Genomic DNA, 18,119 nt, shown 5'->3' with positions numbered 1-18,119 from the left:
TTACGGAAAAATTTGAGAATTCGAGGGGTCAAAATAGGACATTTTAAAATATACTACTTTTGTTTCAAAAGTCTGATATTTTTAGTAGTACAGTAGTAGTAAAGTGTGTAAACATGGGTATAATTTGTCATTTTTACCATAAAGTGTACAGCATAAAAACAAAACCCTCCAAATTTATCGAAATCAGGTTTTTCTTTTCAATTTCCCCACAAATTTATTATAATTTTTTTTTGTTTGTGCCGTACATTCTATGGTAAAAACGAAAGGTGTCATGATGGTCAAAGTACAAACTGATCACGCAAAAACCAAGCCCTCATATGGGTCTGTGGATGGAAAAATAAGGTTAAGAATTTTAGAAGGCGAGGAGGAAAAAATGAAAACCCAAAAATTAAACAGGCTTTGTGCTTAAGTACCCTTTGGGCTGTGCCCTTAAGGGGTTAATACCTTTTTATCCCAGGTAAGGTTTACCTGATTGTAAAGATTTTTGCACTTTAGTAAAAAATAAAAATATTGGTAAAATTTTTTTATTTTCACTATTTCTACATGGGGAAAAAAAAATACTAAACAAAATTTCTTTAGCACAAAAAGAAAACTAATTTATTTAAAAAATTTTTATAAATCTGATGAAAAAGCATAACATTTTCTACCATAAGAAGAATATGGAATTACGGTATTCGGATCCCCCCAAAAATTTGCTATATGATTTATATATGATTTCATGAAATCCATTTTCCTCAAATTTTACTGTCTGTTAATCAGATGGTAAAATCGTGATGTGAACCCAGCCTTACCGATTACGCCAAATTATGTGACTTTTTAAACATGCTGTTCAAAGGCAGTTTTATAAGCCAGGTCTGTGCTGGTGTAGATTTGAGGTGTTTTAAAGGGTGTATGCGACTTTATTTTGCGAAGAGGGATTTGACCGTCCATAGTGTTATTTTTTTTCTCAAAGCTGCTGTGTCCAAAAATTCTTTAAAAAAAAAAACTATTGCAAACCACTGCAAAAAAGTGTTTTTTCAGTTTTTTTTTTTTTTTTTTTTTTTATATTTAATTATTATTATTTTTGTTTCTGTGTGAACCTAAGTTTACTTTTCCCATTGTACTCTGGCTATCCTGCCTTAGTTTTCATTGCATATGAGTAGATGGTGATTTAAAGTGTTTTTCGCGTGAAGTTCTCATAATTAGGCATGCTTGGTATGTAGAGGCCCGGAGTACGGATATGGGGGGGGGGGGGGGGATTCATCAAAACCTGTGCAGAGGCAATGTTGACCAGTTTCCCATAGCAACCAATCAGATTGCTTCTTTTATTTTTCAGAGGCCTTTTTTGAAAATTAAAGAAGTGATCTGACTGGTTGCCATGGGCAACTGGTCCGTTTTTACTCAGGTTTTGATAAATCTTCCCTACACACGGGTCTTAACCCCCTACATCAAACAATGGTCCCCAGTTGTTGCAAAACTACAACTTGCAGCATGCCCAGACAGCCTAAGGCTGGGAGTTGTAGTTTTGCAACAGCTGGAAACGCACTGTTTAGAAAACACTGGCCTACATTAATGTATGATCCTCTGTGTGAACGTTTTCACTTACTTAAAGGGGTACTCTGCCCCATACGTCTTATCCCCTATCCAAAGGATAGGGGATAAGCTGTCAGATCGCCGCGGTCCCGCTGCTGGGGACCTCCGGGATCTCTGCTGCGGCACCCCGCTATCATTACTGCACAGAGCATGCTCGCTCTGTGCGTAATGACTGCCGAAATAGAGGCCGGAGCGTTGTGACGTCACGGCTCCGCCCCCTCGTGACGACACAGCCCGCCCCCTTAATGCAAGTCTATGGGAGGGGGCGTGATGGCTGCCAGCGTGCTCTGTGCAGTAATGAAAGCGGGGTGCCGTAGCGGAGACCCCGGAGGTCCCCAGCAGCGGGACTCCGGCGATCTGACATCTTATGCCCTATCCTTTGGATAGGGGATAAGATGCTAGGGGCAGAGTACCACTTTAAGGGACTTTGTTGCTGAGAAACGTCCTCTCCAATACGGTCAAAAAGCAGGAAATCTATTGGGTAATATCCCATTATTATTATTTATAATTATTATTATGATTATTATTCTAATAATAATAATTATTATTATTATTATTATTATTATTAATTAATAAAAAAATATAATTTATATTTTTTATTTCATTTTTAAAGGTATAGTTGAACTTGACAATAGAGATGAGCGAACTTACAGTAAATTCGATTCGTCGCGAACTTCTCGGCTCGGCAGTTGATGACTTTTCCTGCATAAATTAGTTCAGCTTTCAAGTGCTCCGGTGGGCTGGAAAAGGTGGATACAGTCCTAGGAGACTCTTTCCTAGGACCGTATCCACCTTTTCCAGCCCACCGGAGCACCTGAAGGCTGAACTAATTTACGCAGGATAATAATCAACTGCCAAGCCGAGAAGTTTGTGACGAATCGAATTTACTGTAAGTTCGCTCATCTTTACTTGACAACCCAGATATATTATGGAGTGTGCTTCCAAAGGATATTCCTAGCTCCTAAGTGATGGCATGTTACTACAGTCTGCCATCAATTTATTAATGGTGGGATCCAACTTCTACTTTGTGTTCACATGTGGTGTTTAGCAGTATTGCGCAATTTTTTTTTTTTTACTATTTCGAAAAAGATCAGAAAATGTTACTGCAATTTACTAAACTGCACAATTGCACTTTCAATTGTGGTAACATTTTGCAGCAAGTTGGAAAATTGAGGTCAAATTGCGGCAGTACCGTGTCATAAATGCAACCGTAGGACCACTACTGATCATTTGAACAAAGAGGACACTGGGGGAGATTTATCACAACCTGTCCAGAGGAAAAGTTGTAGAGTTGCCCATAGCAACCACTCAGATTGCTTCTTTCATTTTTGAAAAGGCCTCTGAAAATGAAAGCAGGGATCTGATTGGTTGCTATGGGCAGCTTATCAACTTTTCCTCTGGACATGTTGTTTATATATTTTCCTGGCTACATGGCTCTGCACTGTGCCGCCATTTATGTGAACCGGGGTGTTGCTGTGCAGGGGAAACCTAAAAAGCAATGCAGCATGACACCATCTCTGTGACTTTAGACTTTATTCTCAGGAGAAGTTGGACCTCCATTGACCATAAAGTGTTTGCGTATCCTAGCGGTCCTCTAAGAGTAGTACTCCATTGGTTCCCTGCTGCTGCTGTTCTGATGCTGCCCTGGTCCTTGCTCATCTCTCGATCATATCATCCTAGTCGCTCATTAAACACTGTATCCCCACACTGTAACTTGGACCTGAGGAAGGATGGAGCCCCTCCGAAACGCGTAGTCCTTATGTATTTCCACTTTTTATTATCTCAATAAAAAATTTGATACGAAGCTACCCCCGACTCCCGTGTCATCACGCCAATGGTGTAGCGCTCTCAGTGCCAAAGTCGGTTTTCTTTCCAGGATTCCCTTCCTCCACATCTGTATCCCTGGTTGCGGTCTTGATACACAGGAAGTTTCTGTTCAGCCAATCACGGATTGAGGTGGGTCACGGCTCCAGCCAGTGATTGGCTGATTGGACATTTCCTGTGTGTCAAGACAGTGACCAGGAAGTGGAGATGAGCGAGGACCCGGGCAGCAGCAGGGACTCGCTATTATTATTTTCCGAATGGTTTATCTTGTGTTAGGACTCCATTAGTTCATGCTCATGTGAACACCAGGTGCAGAAGTGAGTGGAGAGAGATGTCATGGTCGCTCCTTGTGAGGTGCACGTGATCCCTGTGTCCTCGCCAATTGAATAGCCTTTAATTATTCACATATAATCTGTCTGGCAGGAATAATCGTTTAGTCCTGTCTGTACTGCCAAACTGGTTCTTAGGGCGGCCTTGTCTGAAGCCGTTTGACTGTCGCTGCTCTGAGTTATTGCCTATTCACACAATTACAGGCCTCATCGGACGTAGTGCTCTACTCCGTGCCATTATTTCTCCCATCTCTCCATTATAGCAGAGCCTCAGCTCGTCTGAACAGGATGGCTCCGCTCACACGTGCCATCTGTCGTGGACAATGGCCTCCCTGATGGGGAAGCTGACAAGACGCAGGGTATGACTCGGGGACGTCTTGATGGATTGGTCATAGGTATTCATTAATGACCTCCTAGTTGATTTCAGAGATGTGTGATATAATATATGGGGGAGCTATTTAGGATTTCCATCCTGTTGGAGGTTTCTGTCAGTGGTATGCATTTTGTCAGAAAATAAACCTATGGGAGCATATGATCCAGCAGATGTAATCGATGGAGCTAATGTCCTACTTGTATATAACCTTATGTTTTTTTTTTGTTTCTGTTTTGCGGCTTCTGAAAAACATAGACTACCACACTTTTTTATCCTGGTTAAAAGAAAAAAAATCCATATACGCAAAATTTTATTAAAATTATTCATTCCCTTTTTTCATTCATTTTTTTTTTCAATAAGTGACGTATGAAAAAAAAAATAAAATAAAAAGTTTGGCAAACCAATCTAAAGGTAATTTTGCAGATGGAGCTGCCTTTGGTTCCATACCAAGACTGTTCCAGGAAATTTTACAAATATCTATTTTTTTTTTTTTTCATTTGTATTTTTTTTTTCTAAATGCATTAAAAAAGCTTAAAGGGGTACTCCGCTGCTCAGCGTTGTAACAAACTGTTCCGAACTCTGGAGCCGGCGCTGGGAGCTCGTGACGTCATAGCCCTGCCCCCTCATGTCACGCCCTGCTCCCTCAATGCAAGTCTATGGGAGGGGGCGTGGCGCTGCCACGCCCCCTCCCATGGACTTGCATTGAGCGGGCAGGGGCTATGACGTCACGAGCTCCCGGCGCCGGCTCCAGAGTTCGGAACAGTTTGTTCCAAACGCTGAGCAGTGGAGTACCCCTTTTAAAAGGGATTAAATAAAATAAAACAGCTTCCACTGGTTGTGCCTGGTATTGCAGAGTGTATATAGCACCACTTTATTCATTTATAAGGGTTTTTAGGAGTCAGACTAGCGGGGATCAGCTGATCTCTTGACTGGTTGCACTGACTAGTACCCACCACGATATGTGGGCACACTGTAAAGAATGGCGTCTTTTCATGGCATTCGGTGATGTGCGTGATGGAAAAAGCTGATTCATGAATGGCGTCTTTTTCCCCATCATATGAAGCTGTCACTATATGTGTTCATTAATTACACATACTATAGCAGCTAATTCAGTAGCTAAAGATGTAAAATGAATGCTTTGTGACTCATGCCCGCCAGTAGTACACTTGGCACGTGTCCTGGATTTTCATTTTTTTTTTTTCCACATGAGGGAGTGAGACAGTCTTGCCAGAGAATCCCTTTGATTCTTCTACCTTTGGTATCTATGCTAATATAGACAGATTTGTATCTCAGGCGAACACTCGATAGGTCGAACAAGCCGGAAAACGCATGTGCTTAGCTCATTCTATCCTGGGCGTATGTCATGTGATCAGGACAGACTTCACACGCTAGTAGCTAGCAGAGAGTTTCCCGCTGCGAGTTACGCTACCATTGATTTGAATGGGTCCGCGGACAGTCTGCAAATCTGACACTATTGTGGACTGTCTGTGGACCCATTTAGAGATGAGTGAACTTACAGTAAATTTGATACGTCACGAACTTCTCGGCTCGGCAGTTGATGTCTTATCCTGCATAAATTAGTTCAGCTTTCAGGTGCTCCGGTGGGCTGGAAAAGGTGGGTACATTCCTAGGAGACTCTTTCCTAGGACTGTATCCACCTTTTCCAGCCCACCGGAGCACCGGAAAGCTGAACTCATTTATGCAGGATAAGTCATCAACTGCCGAGCCGAGAAGTTCGTGACAAATCGAATTTACTGTCAGTTCGCTTATCTCTAGACCCATTCAAATCAATGGTAGTGTAACTCGCAGCAGGTTTCCCGCAGCATGAAACCTGCTGCTGGTAATAGCGCGTGAACCCTTAGGGTGCGTTCACACGCTATTTATTCTTGCGGGTTTTCCGCTGCGTATGTGAAAGTGGCCGGGCTCTTCTCGGCGTCTGTAGCAGATTTTCCGCTGGCGGAATTTCCGCAGCGGAAAATCCGTCACAGTCCCTACTTCAATGGGGCTTGCGCAGCGGAAAATCCTCCATGGAAAATCTGCTACAGACAGCCGAGAAGAGCCCGGCCACTTTAAAATACGCAGCGGAAAACCCACAAAAACAAATAGCGTGTGAACGCACCCTAAATGTAAGTCTATGGGAACACCCTGCTCACTACGCAGGCATGCATCTCTCCCTCTGCTCGGTCTATTTATTGGTAGGGGTTTGAACACTCTTTCACCCCGAACAATAAAAAAAATGTTGACTTGTTTCTGGGACATATCAAAGTTTTTATAATGACAGCTACACTTTTTAAAGAAACACTCTGGAATATATCCATTTTTCTGCTTATAGTGCAGCATATGTTATTATTAGGAAATATTGTAGGGGTTCTTGTGTAGGTTTGTGCTTACCTATTTTAGATGATATTGCACAAATGAGTTTTAAAGGGGTACTTCGCTGCTCAGCGTTTGGAACAAACTGTTCCGAACGCTGGAGCCAGTGGCGGGAGCTTGTGATGTCATAGCCCCGCCCCCTCAATGCAAGTCTATGGGAGGTAGCGTGATGGCTGTCACGCCCTCTCCCATAGACTTGCATTGAGGAGGCAGGGCTATGACGTCACGAGCTCCCGGCGCTGGCTCCAGCGTTCGGAACAGTTTGTTCCAGATGCTGAGCAGCGGAGTACCCTTGGGTTCACATCACGCTTTGTCCCATACAGGAGCGCATACGGCAGGGGGAGCTAAAAACATGCGCTCTCGTATGCGCTCCCGTATGTAATTCATTTCAAGGAGCCTACCAGAGTGAAACGTTCGGTCCGGTCTGCTCATTTTTGCGCCGTATTCGCTTTGACAACCGGACCTAAAACCGTGGTCGACCATAGTTTTTCGGTCCGGGGGGAAAAGCACATACAGCACAAAAATGAGCAGACCGGACCGAATTTCACTCTGGTAGGCACCTTGAAATGAATTACATACGGGAGCGCATACGAGAGCGCATGTTTTTAGCTCCCCCTGCCGTATGCGCTCCCTTATGGGACAAAACGTGATGTGAACCCAGCCTTAACCACGTTTATTTCTGATTCGGAGCAAAACTGGCATTGACAAGCTTCCTAAATTTCCCATGAATCCTCTGGCTTTGCAAAGACAGGGGATGGTTAATTTCACCTAATGAGATAAAGGTATTCACCTGCTGGACTGCGACAACAGAAGCCTAAACAGCTTTGGTGTCAGTTCACACTGTACAATTTTGATGCATTTCTGTATTTAAAGTGCATATTTTATAGAAATATTGCCATGTGGTATAAATTGACTCACAATCACGAGAGTCAGACTGACGATCACATGATCAACTTAGAGTAATAAAACATATTCCGCTGTGCTGGGAAAATAACAAATGGCTTTGTACAACTAGGGATGGGGAGTTTGCATGATATTGCAAAATAAAAACACACAAGAAACCCAAAACAACGCGGAGTGCTTCTTTAAAAATGTTGCATGTACACGTGACCAAATGAGAGAGATGTATTAATCCTGGCTTATTGATAGAAGGGTGCGCCAGTTTCTCCACTTTTGCAGAGTTTGTAAAAGTTTACTTTGCATAAAAATGTCTTACTTCATAAAAGCCACACTGTGGTATAAAAGCAATTCTAGGAACATTTCCTAGAACAACCACTTCAAAAATGCCACACTATGTATCCCTTTGCTGATTTTTTATTTCTATTTCTCAATGTCTGCAGTTTCTATGCTGACCTGTGTTTCTCCATTACAGGTTGGGCTGCATTCACACCACGTTTTTGCAATACAGTTCCCTTATACGTTTTCAATCTGAAAACCGTACGGCACTGTATTGGAAACCGTATGCATGGACTCTCCATAGAAAACTGTATGCCAAAAGATGCATCCGGTTGCATCCGTTTTGCGTCTTATACGGTTTTGCCTTTTTTTTTTTTTTCCCCATGCCCAAAACCGTAGCCTACCACGGTTTTTGGTCCGGGTGAAAAACTGTATAGAAACCATATAATATTATTATTATTATTTTTTTTTTTTTTTAACATGGGAGTCAATGGGAACTGTACAGAACCGTATGTGTGTACTGTTCCATCCGGTTTGCACAGGTTTTTTTCTTGGAATTTCAATCAAACAGGTAAAACTTTATTCATAATGGAGTGAAGAGTTAAAAAGGTATACATATTTTTCTTATACGGATGTAACCGGACATAATTTTTTCACACCATATAATCTATATATAAATATACAGGGTGGGCCATTTATATGGATACACCTTAATAAAATGGGAATGGTTGGTGATATTAACTTCCTGTTTGTGGCACATTAGTATATGTGAGGGGGGAACTTTCAAGATGGGTGGTGACCATGGCGGCCATTTTGAAGTCGGACATTTTGAATCCAACTTTTGTTTTTTCAATAGGAAGAGGGTCATGTGACACATCAAACTTATTGGGAATTTCACAAGAAAAACAATGATGCGCTTGGTTTTAACGTAACTTTATTCTTTCATGAGTTATTTACAAGTTTCTGACCACTTATAAAATGTGTTCAATGTGCTGCCCATTGTGTTGGATTGTCAATGCAACCCTCTTCTCCCACTCTTCACACACTGATAGCAACACCGCAGGAGAAATTTGTACACACGTTTTGATACAGTTTAGTCCGGTTTTAAGGAATCTGTTCTGATACAGGAACTGTATTGCCAAAAAGTGGTGTGAATGCAGCTTAACGTACATATCTTATTAGATCATAAAGGGCTTTTACCACCATACACACTGCCTGGGACTCACTGTATCTCTACCAGGACTCTGAATGGTCCAAGTGCTGCTCCATTCATAGTCTGGAGGATGTCAGAACACTACATTTATCTATCTGCCGTATGGAGTCAATGGAGTGCCATTGTGCAGGGTCCTATTCCCTCAAGATCCAAGAGTGTCCAGCAGTCAGACCCTGTGATCACATAAAGACTTGGCTCAGCTGAGCATTCATGTGCTCTGAATGGAGAGAAGAGAGGTAAGCTGCTAGATTCTTCTGGCAGACGCTTATCTCCTGAAGAACTAAAGGATCCAACACTTGAATTCCAACAGTCCCTCTCTCCCCTAACATCATTTGTGGAGGAGAGTCTGAAGACCTCTTCCCCCCCCCCCCCCCCCAACACTTGACAGTATCAGCTCACTTTTTTTCTAAAGTGTATGAAAGAATTTACTGATATGGCTTAAATGCCTGTAGGCTGTCCCTAGTTCTGACCCACAGCAGGTAGACTGTATTGTCACCAGAGAATAGGGGAGAGCACTCCTATAAATATCTATTACTCCAGAACTGGGAGGTATATCAGCTGTAACGATCCGTCATCTAGCCAACTGCTCCTGACACCTGCGGGGTGCACGCAATCCAGATATAGGATCTAATAGTACTACCACAAAAGAATGATCACATGCACTCAACACTGGGACTGCGTCTACGGGTCTGGGGTCATGGGACAGCATACCAGGATGTGCCGAAGTGCTCAGAGGCAACGCCGACCGTTTCACGTGTCTATGCACGCTTCTTCCGATCTCCCGGGAGGCCGGCAGAAGCGTGCATAGTCACGTGAAACAGCCAGCGTGGCCTCTGAGCGCTTCAGCACATCCTGGCATGCGGTCCCGTGACCCCGGTCCTACGGACCAGTAGACACAGTTAAAGCGGTGAGTGCATGCGATCATTCTTTTGTGTTAGACAGTATTGTCACATTGTTGTTATTCAGTATGATGATACTAGTGTGGAATGTGTATTGGTTACATATGACCACTGTTTTCTAATCTAGTACTATGTTCTAAAATGTTCTGTCATAGACAATGCACATTTCAGAATCTACCTGGTCCTTCCGCATGGAGCAGTACAGACTTTGGATGTATTCTTCTTTTTAGGCTTCATTTACATCTCTTTTTTTTTTTTGATACGGTTCCCGGATCCGGTTTCAGTGAAAAAAACGTAAGGAACCAGATTGCAAACTGTATAGACATTTCATAGAAAACCGTATGCCAAACGTAGCATCCGGTTGTATACGGTTCGGTCCGGTTTTGAGACATTCGTTTTTTTTTTACAAAAAACCTGATACGGGAACTATATTGCAAAAATGGGATGTGACTGCAGCCTTATAAGTAATTTACATACAAAATCTGATGGAGGATATGGAATCCAACAGAAAAACAACCATATGGAAACGGAGACATACCAAGGCTATAGTGAGGTACAGTTAAAGGGGTTCTCCGGTGTTTACACATCTTATCCCCTATCCAAAGGATAAGGGATAAGATGCCTGATAGCAGGAGTCTCACAGCTGGGGACGCCTGTGATCATGCACGTGGCACCCCGTTTGTAATCAGTCCCCGGAGATTACGGGCGACAACAGGGCCGGCGGCGTGTGACGTCACGTTCTGCCCCTCAATGCAAGCCGATGGGAGGGGGCGTGATAGCTATCACACCCCCTCCCGTAGGCTTGCATTGAGGGGCAAAGCGTGATGTCACACGGGGCGGAGGTGTGACGTCACACGCTGCCGGCCCTGTAGTCGCTCGTAATTAGACCCAGAGCGAACAATCTCCGGAGACTGATTACAAACTGGATGCCGTGTGCATGATCACAGGCGTCCCCAGCTGCGGGACGCCCGCGATCAGGCATCTTATCCCCTATCCTTTGGATAGGGGATAAGATGTGTAAGCACCGGAGAACCCCTTTAAGACTCTGTGGATCTGTTTAGCCCTATGATGGTTCCATATAAAACAGAGCCCCAAGTCTATCTATTTATGACCACATTTCTCTTTACAGTATAATATCACCCTAATCCCAGAAATCCCCTGTAATAAAGTGGACTTGTCAGCATGTAATGAATCCACTTAGGACAAGAAGCGTTGTCGCTCCGGCCTTGGGGCCGTCACCACCGTTCACTGCGGTCTTGTAAACACTAGAATAGTCAGCTGTTGGACTGCCTTATGGCATGGAGGCACCTTGTTCATAGTGTAGTTATTGCTGAAATTTCACAGCAGTTTTTGCCATAGCAGTTTTCATTTTTCTTGGGTGTTTTGGGGGTATATATTTATTTTTAAATGTATTCATAGTTCAGACATTTAGATTTTTGGACGGTTTGGACATTTCCAAATGTGGTGATACCAAGCTTTATTGCAAGTGAACCTTGCCATCAGTACACCCTGCCTTCGGAGTACTAATATTGCAGGTCTGGGGCCCTCACTAGGCCCCGGGCGGCCATCTTAACAGCTTCACACCCTGCACTCACAGGTTAGATGGGAGATTGAAGAAGTGTTTACCAAATCATTTATCCCCCCCAATGTTTTGTATTGTATTGCCTTGTTGTAGATGATTCCCAGCCGTTACTGGACTTTGTTACATATGATCATGTTTGGTGGCGACCATACCATCAGAAGTTGACAAGGCAGACATCCAAATGGGTAGTATTTTCTTCATTCCGTTGGTCCAAGCTGAGATATTTAGGTCACCAACTTACTTTTACAACCCTGCATCTGAAATTTCAACTAAGAGTTTCTTAAAAGGGATCCTGTCACCATGAAAATGCAATCTAATCTACTGGCATCGTTATAGAGCAGGAAGAAAACAGATATATATAATCTCTCTCTCTCTCTCTCTCTCTCTCTCTCTCTATCTATCTATCTATCTATCTATCTAATCTATCTCTAATATGTAATATCTTTGATGGAAAATATTCTCTTGGAGAAGAACTTGTCATCTATGAATGAAATCTCAGATCTATTTCTATTCTTAAAGGGGTATTCTAGGCAAAACCATATATATATATATATATATATATATATATATATATATATATATATATATATATATATATATATATATATATATAATTTTTTTTTTTTTTTTATATATATATCTCAACTGGCTCCGGAAAGTTAAACAGATTTGTAAATTACTTCTATTAAAAAATCTTAATCCTTCCAATAGTTATTAGCTTCTGAAGTTTTCTGTCTAACTGCTCAATGATGATGTCACGTCCCAGGAGCTGTGCATGATGGGAGAGTATCCCCATAGGAACTGCACAGCTCCTGGGACGTGAGTCATCAGAGAGCAGTTAGACAGAAAACAACAACTCAACTTCAGAAGCTAATAACTATTGGAAGGATTAAGATTTTTTAATAGAAGTAATTTACAAATCTGTTTAACTTTACGGAGCCAGTTGATATATAAAAAAAAAAAGTTTTGGCCTGGAATACCCCTTTAAAATTCCAATGGACGGTGTCAATCAATGACAGGACCACCCACTGGACTCCTAACCATAGAAAGGTCAGAGATTTAAATGATTAAATGACAAGTTATAACAAATCTTCAAAGATGTTTATCAATCTGCTCTATAACATTATGTTGGTAGATCAAGCTACATGTACAATGTGACCGGTTCCCTTTAATATGCGCGGTTGGAGCTGGACTGCCTGTGGCTTCTGGCAGAGGATTTACGCTCCAGTAAATCCTTGTTACAAGGTTTAACCTGTACCCATTGTAATTGCCAGGGCTCAAAAAAAGTTCTGTTCCATAGATGGACCTGTACCTGGTGTAAAGGTGGTCAGTGGACAGTAGATGAGCCGTTTCTTTAAACAGTTGAGGTACCGTATATACTCGAGTATAAGCCGACCCGAGTATAAGCCGAGACCCCTAATTTCAACCCAAAATCCCAGGAAAAGTTATTGACTCGAGTATAAGCCTAGGGTGGGAAATACCTCATCCCCCCCTGTCATCATCCAGACCCGTCATTAACATCCTCATCATCCCCTTGTCATCATCCCACACATCCCCCCTTCATCATCCCCTTGTCATCATCCCACACATCCCCTTATCATCCCACACATCCCCCCTTCATCATCCCCTTGTAATCATCCCACACCCCCCCCCCCCTTCATCATCCCCACCCCCCTTCATCATCCCCACACCCCCCCCCCCCCCCCTTCATTATCCTCTTCTCATCATTCGCCCTCAGTGGTCTTCAACATGCGGACCTCCAGAGGTTTCAAAACTACAACTCCCAGCAAGCCCGGGCAGCCATCGGCTGTCCGGGCTTGCTGGGAGTTGTAGTTTTGAAACCTCCGGAGGTCCGCAGGTTGAAGACCACTGCGGCCTTCAACATGCGGACCTCCAGAGGTTTCAAAACTACAACTCCCAGCAAGCCCGGGCAGCCATCGGCTGTCCGGGCTTGCTGGGAGTTGTAGTTTTGAAACCTCCGGAGGTCCGCAGGTTGAAGACCACTGCGGCCTTCAACATCATCCAGCCCCCTCTCACCCCCTTTAGTTCTGAGTACTCACCTCCGCTCGGCGCTGGTCCGGTCCTGCAGGGCTGTCCGGTAAGGAGGTGGTCCGGTGAGGAGGTGGTCCGGGATGCTATCTTCACCGGGGGCGCCTCTTCTCCGCGCTTCCGGCCCGGAATAGAGCCGTTGCCTAGACAGCGACGTATCTGCGTCGTTGTCAAGGCAACGTGACTATTCTGAGGCCGGGCCGGAAGCGCTTAGAAGAGGCGCCCCCGGTGAAGATAGCAGCCCGGACCACCTCCTCACCGGACCACCTCCTTACCGGACAGCCCTGCAGGACCGGACCAGCGCCGAGCGGAGGTGAGTACTCAGAACTAAAGGGGGGTGAGAGGGGGCTGGATGATGTTGAAGGCCGCAGTGGTCTTCAACCTGCGGACCTCCGGAGGTTTCAAAACTACAACTCCCAGCAAGCCCGGACAGCCGATGGCTGCCCGGGCTTGCTGGGAGTTGTAGTTTTGAAACCTCTGGAGGTCCGCAGGTTGAAGACCACTGCGGGTGGGGGAGTTCACTCGAGTATAAGCCGAGGGGGGTGTTTTCAGCACGAAAAATCGTGCTGAAAAACTCGGCCTATACTCGAGTATATACGGTATATACACTGTGCACAGCCACAGGGGTTATATGACTGTGTAAACAACTGTGCCTTGTGCATGAGGCCTTATGGTGTGTGTACATTCCGCCAGCAGAAAACACTTCACTGTGTGAACTTGGATAGACGAAGTATGTTCTGAGGACTTTTGTCTATTTCTGCTATAAAACCTAAACCAGTTGGCGCCTGGTGAGGGTTGTAGTTGTGGAGGACTTTTTGGTTTTATCGTTCCTGCTGCTTGTACTGGTATCTGTTCTCTTTTGAATGATTGTGTGTTCCGGTTGTTAGCGGCGCTGTGTATAAAGCAGGTGAGTTGTGTTTGCACAGGTCTAATCTCTGTCATTAGACAGTCGGGATACCCCTTTACTGTCAGCACCTGCAATCTACATTACTTCCTTCACCAATGGTAAAAATCCATACACAGGGCATTGGTAGACTTCTCCATGAGGCCAGGATTAGGAGGCACCGACATTTTATTGATCATGCTATCAGAGCTGCTTGCTGTTCTGTACCGGCAGCGGATTGTTTACAAAAATTTAAAATGGCACCTAGAGATGAGCGAACTTACAGTAAATTCGATTGGTCACGAACTTCTCGGCTCGGCAGTTGATGACTTATCCTGCATAAATTAGTTCAGCCTTCAGGTGCTTCGGTGGGCTGGAAAAGATGGATACAGTCCTAGGAAAGAGTCTCCTAGGACTTTATCCACCTTTTCCAGCCCACCGGAGCACCTGAAAGCTGAACTAATTTACGCAGGAAAAGTAATCAACTGCCGAGCCGAGAAGTTCGTGACGAATCGAATTTACTGTAAATTCGCTCATCTCTAATGGCACCTAATGCATACAGATTCTTTGAGATTTCCAATGTACTTTTAGCTAATTCTTCATAAAAATAAAAAAATCTGCAGTTGTTATATTAAAGTGTACCTGTCGTCAACAAAAACTTTTTATATAATATAGATAATACCATTATATGTATATTTGTAATATACATTGGTTAAAAATTGTGTATATTTTTGGGTGAAAAAATGGTGTCCCTGCAGCTATTGCCTGTGTGTCTCTATGAGGAGTCCAAAAACAGGAAGTGAGGGTAGGACAAGCAGGGATCTGTGCAGGCTCCTGGCTTGTCAATCATCCTGATGTATGAGCCGGGAGCATGTTATAGAGCCTCAGTGTACACTGTCCTGCTTTTTCTTACTGCACAGAGCCCTGCTTGTCCACCCTCACTTCCTGTATTTGGACTCCTCATAGAGACACACAGGCAATAGCTGTAGGGACAAAAATATACACATTTTTTAACCAATGTATATTACAAATATACATCTAATGGTATTATCTACATTATATAAAAAGTTTTTGTTGATGACAGGTACACTTTAAACGTGTACATACCTGAAAGCTTTAATCCGGATCCTGGCTACCACCACTACTAGCAGTGTCGGGGGAGGTATTCTTGTGTACCTTATTTGTAAATTCGGATCCCCAAATGCTGTAGTTTTCACGTACATATTTGCAACTGTTCATTTCTATTATGTTTCTAGTAGATAATGACGCAGTTGGTAATCTGACCACACAAGGTCTCCATGGTAAAGCTACATGAGAGAGAATGTGGAGCAGGAAATGTTGTCATCAGAATGTGACAGATGTGCAGGCGGTCAGGTAATCCTATCTCCGCATAGAAGTTACAGTTTTAACCCTTTAATGTACACTTTGTCCTATACAGAAACAATGGGCAATTCTGGAAATTGTGTTTTATGTAATCCTTTCCACCTCTATAAATCTTGTTGTAGATTTGGATAAAATATTTTGGATAAAAATCTTGTTATTAAGAATTGATGCATTTTTAAGGCCAATTCGCACTTTGGGGTTCACTTGCCTTTTGGTAGTAGAGTTATTAAACTGCAGCAGATAGATGTTAGTAAACATGATTAATAGCAATCCAGAGGCATACACATTTTCTGTGATCTACAGTATACAGTGGTCCCTGGGATCCGTGCAATGTAAAGTATAGGACAGTGGTCTCCAACCTGCGGACCTCCAGATGTTGCAAAACTACAACTCCCAGCATGCCCGGACAGCCGTTGGCTGTCCGGGCATGCTGGGAGTTGTAGTTTTGCAACATCTGGAGGTCCGCAGGTTGAAGACCACTGGTAGAGGAAGTTGTACTCGCCTGTCCCTGCCGATCCGGACCGTCACCGCTTGTCACTGCTGCCCTGGATGTCGCCCTCCATCTCTGTTGTCGCCGCGTCTCCGGCATCTTCGCTCTCCGTCACTGCCATCACGTCGTTGCGCACGCCGCTCCTATGACTGGACGGAGTGCGTAGCGACGTGATGACGACGATGGAGAGCACCGACAATGCAGAGGATCCCGAAGAGGACGGCGAGCCGGAGCCCCGAGGACAGGTAAGTGATCGTCAGCGGACCACACAGGGCACCGTAAACGGCTATCCGGCGGCAGCTGGAGCAGTCTGCGCTGCCGCATAGCCGTTTATGCGATGGCCCCGACATACAAAAGCATCGTATGTTGATGATGCCTTCAACATGCGATGGCCTCTGAGAGACCATCGTATGTTGAAATGATCGTATTTCAGGGCCATCGTAGGTCGGGGGGGTCACTGTATGTGCCACATTAAGCCGTTTTTGCTCTGCAATATTTTAATCGGTATTTTAAATCAAAGATTGTGCGTAAACAAAGAAAAAGTAGAATGGAAATATTTGTAGGAGTCCATTCATATCACAGTTTGGCCTAAAAGGTTTGCCAGTATAATGTGGGAGTTTAGCTTGGTAGAGATGGGCAAATGGCAGTATACAGCCGTATGAGACAGCAACACAGTTCAAATGCTTCTCTTGCTCTTTATTTTCATACACAAAATACAGCCATATTCACATTGGCACAAAACAAGAAATACCGTTCCAGCACTAATTAAACAATTTAACTTACCCAAGTGGCTTACTACCAGGCACCTGACAAAAGCAACTTTAAATGTGTTGCCTCACACCACTGGCACTCGTCACAAGGGGTCTGCCTTGGGAGGCTACAGCCTTCTGGAGTACAACTCCTCCCATCTGAGAATCAGCCCCTCTAGGCAGACTGATTATGATCTATTCTTATTGTCCAAAAACCGGGTAAGCAGAATAAAAGGACCCTACTGATCCAGATCCTGCAACTATAGTCTGCTACAGATTTAACTCTTTACTAGATGAGATATGGTTTCCCTGGGTGAGATGCACCTTTTGAAACCTGATAGCTACATATGACTAATGCCTTGGGGAAATATAGCGATCGATAGAAGCGATCGATAACATAATTAAAGGTTGGCAGACAATATAATAGAGCAACAGGAAATGCTAGCAGAATACTGTGTGTGTGTGTGTGTGTGTGTGTGTATAGGGAGAAGTATAAGCAGTAAAAAGGAAGTGCTCATGGGTGTATAGGGAGAGGTATTAGCAGTAGAGATGGAAGTGCTCATGCCTTTGTACAGAGCACTGGTGAGACCTCACCTGGAGTATTGTGCGCAGTACTGGAGACTGTATCTCCAGAAGGATAAAGATACAATGGAGAGAGTTCAGAGAAGAGCTACTAAACTAGTACATGGTTTGCAGGATAAAACTTACCAGGAAAGATTAAAGGACCTTAACATGTCTTGCAGAAAGACGAGACAGAGGGGATGTGATAGAGACTTTTATATACAATAAAGAGAATCAACACAGTAAAGGAGAGGATATTTCAAGGAAGAAAAACTACGACAAGAGGATATAGTTTTAAACTAGGGGCAAAGGATTCTGCACAAATATCAGGAAGTATTACTTTTATATTCTGCACCAGGTGCCATTATCTTGCACTTATTCACATTAAATGTTGGAGTTTCCAGAGTTCTGACCATTTTTATAGTTTACCTAGGTACTTTTACATTTGGTATATCCCTCCAGGAACATCAACACTGTTAGAAATCTTTGTGTCTTCAGCAAAAAATCCAACCCCTTCCCATCAAGACCTTCTGCAATAGCACCAATAAAGATATTAAACAAAATAGGTCCCAGTACAGATCCCTGTAGTCGTCTATGTGAGACAGTGTTAAAAGCTAAAATCTAGATAAGCAATGTATACTACACCTCTGCCATCTATTATTT

General features: G+C 43.5%; 1 protein-coding gene across 6 annotated transcripts in view; it reads left to right on the top strand.

The window, feature by feature from the left end:
- The window catches only part of SSH2 (slingshot protein phosphatase 2), a 271,552-nt gene that overhangs the window by 11,336 nt on the left and 242,097 nt on the right, over nucleotides 1-18,119 (top strand). The window contains exon 2 of one of the 6 annotated variants that reach the window (XM_056558986.1): nucleotides 12,642-12,708. The exons of 4 other annotated variants lie outside the window; for them this stretch is intronic. Coding sequence is in view for 1 of the 2 variants with exons in the window: in XM_056558980.1 (XP_056414955.1) it covers nucleotides 15,585-15,647 (63 nt within the window). In the remaining variant the exon portion in view is untranslated. Of the gene's footprint in view, nucleotides 1-12,641; nucleotides 12,709-15,530; nucleotides 15,648-18,119 lie in introns of those variants that run through there. One more of the 6 variants, XM_056558980.1, reaches the window with a different exon arrangement.

The sequence above is a fragment of the Hyla sarda genome, chromosome 2, assembly GCF_029499605.1.
Source record: "Hyla sarda isolate aHylSar1 chromosome 2, aHylSar1.hap1, whole genome shotgun sequence".
In the NCBI taxonomy this organism is placed as follows: domain Eukaryota; kingdom Metazoa; phylum Chordata; class Amphibia; order Anura; family Hylidae; genus Hyla; species Hyla sarda.
The sequence above is the reverse complement of the archived record's forward strand: the minus strand, read 5'-3'. Positions and strand labels throughout refer to the sequence as shown.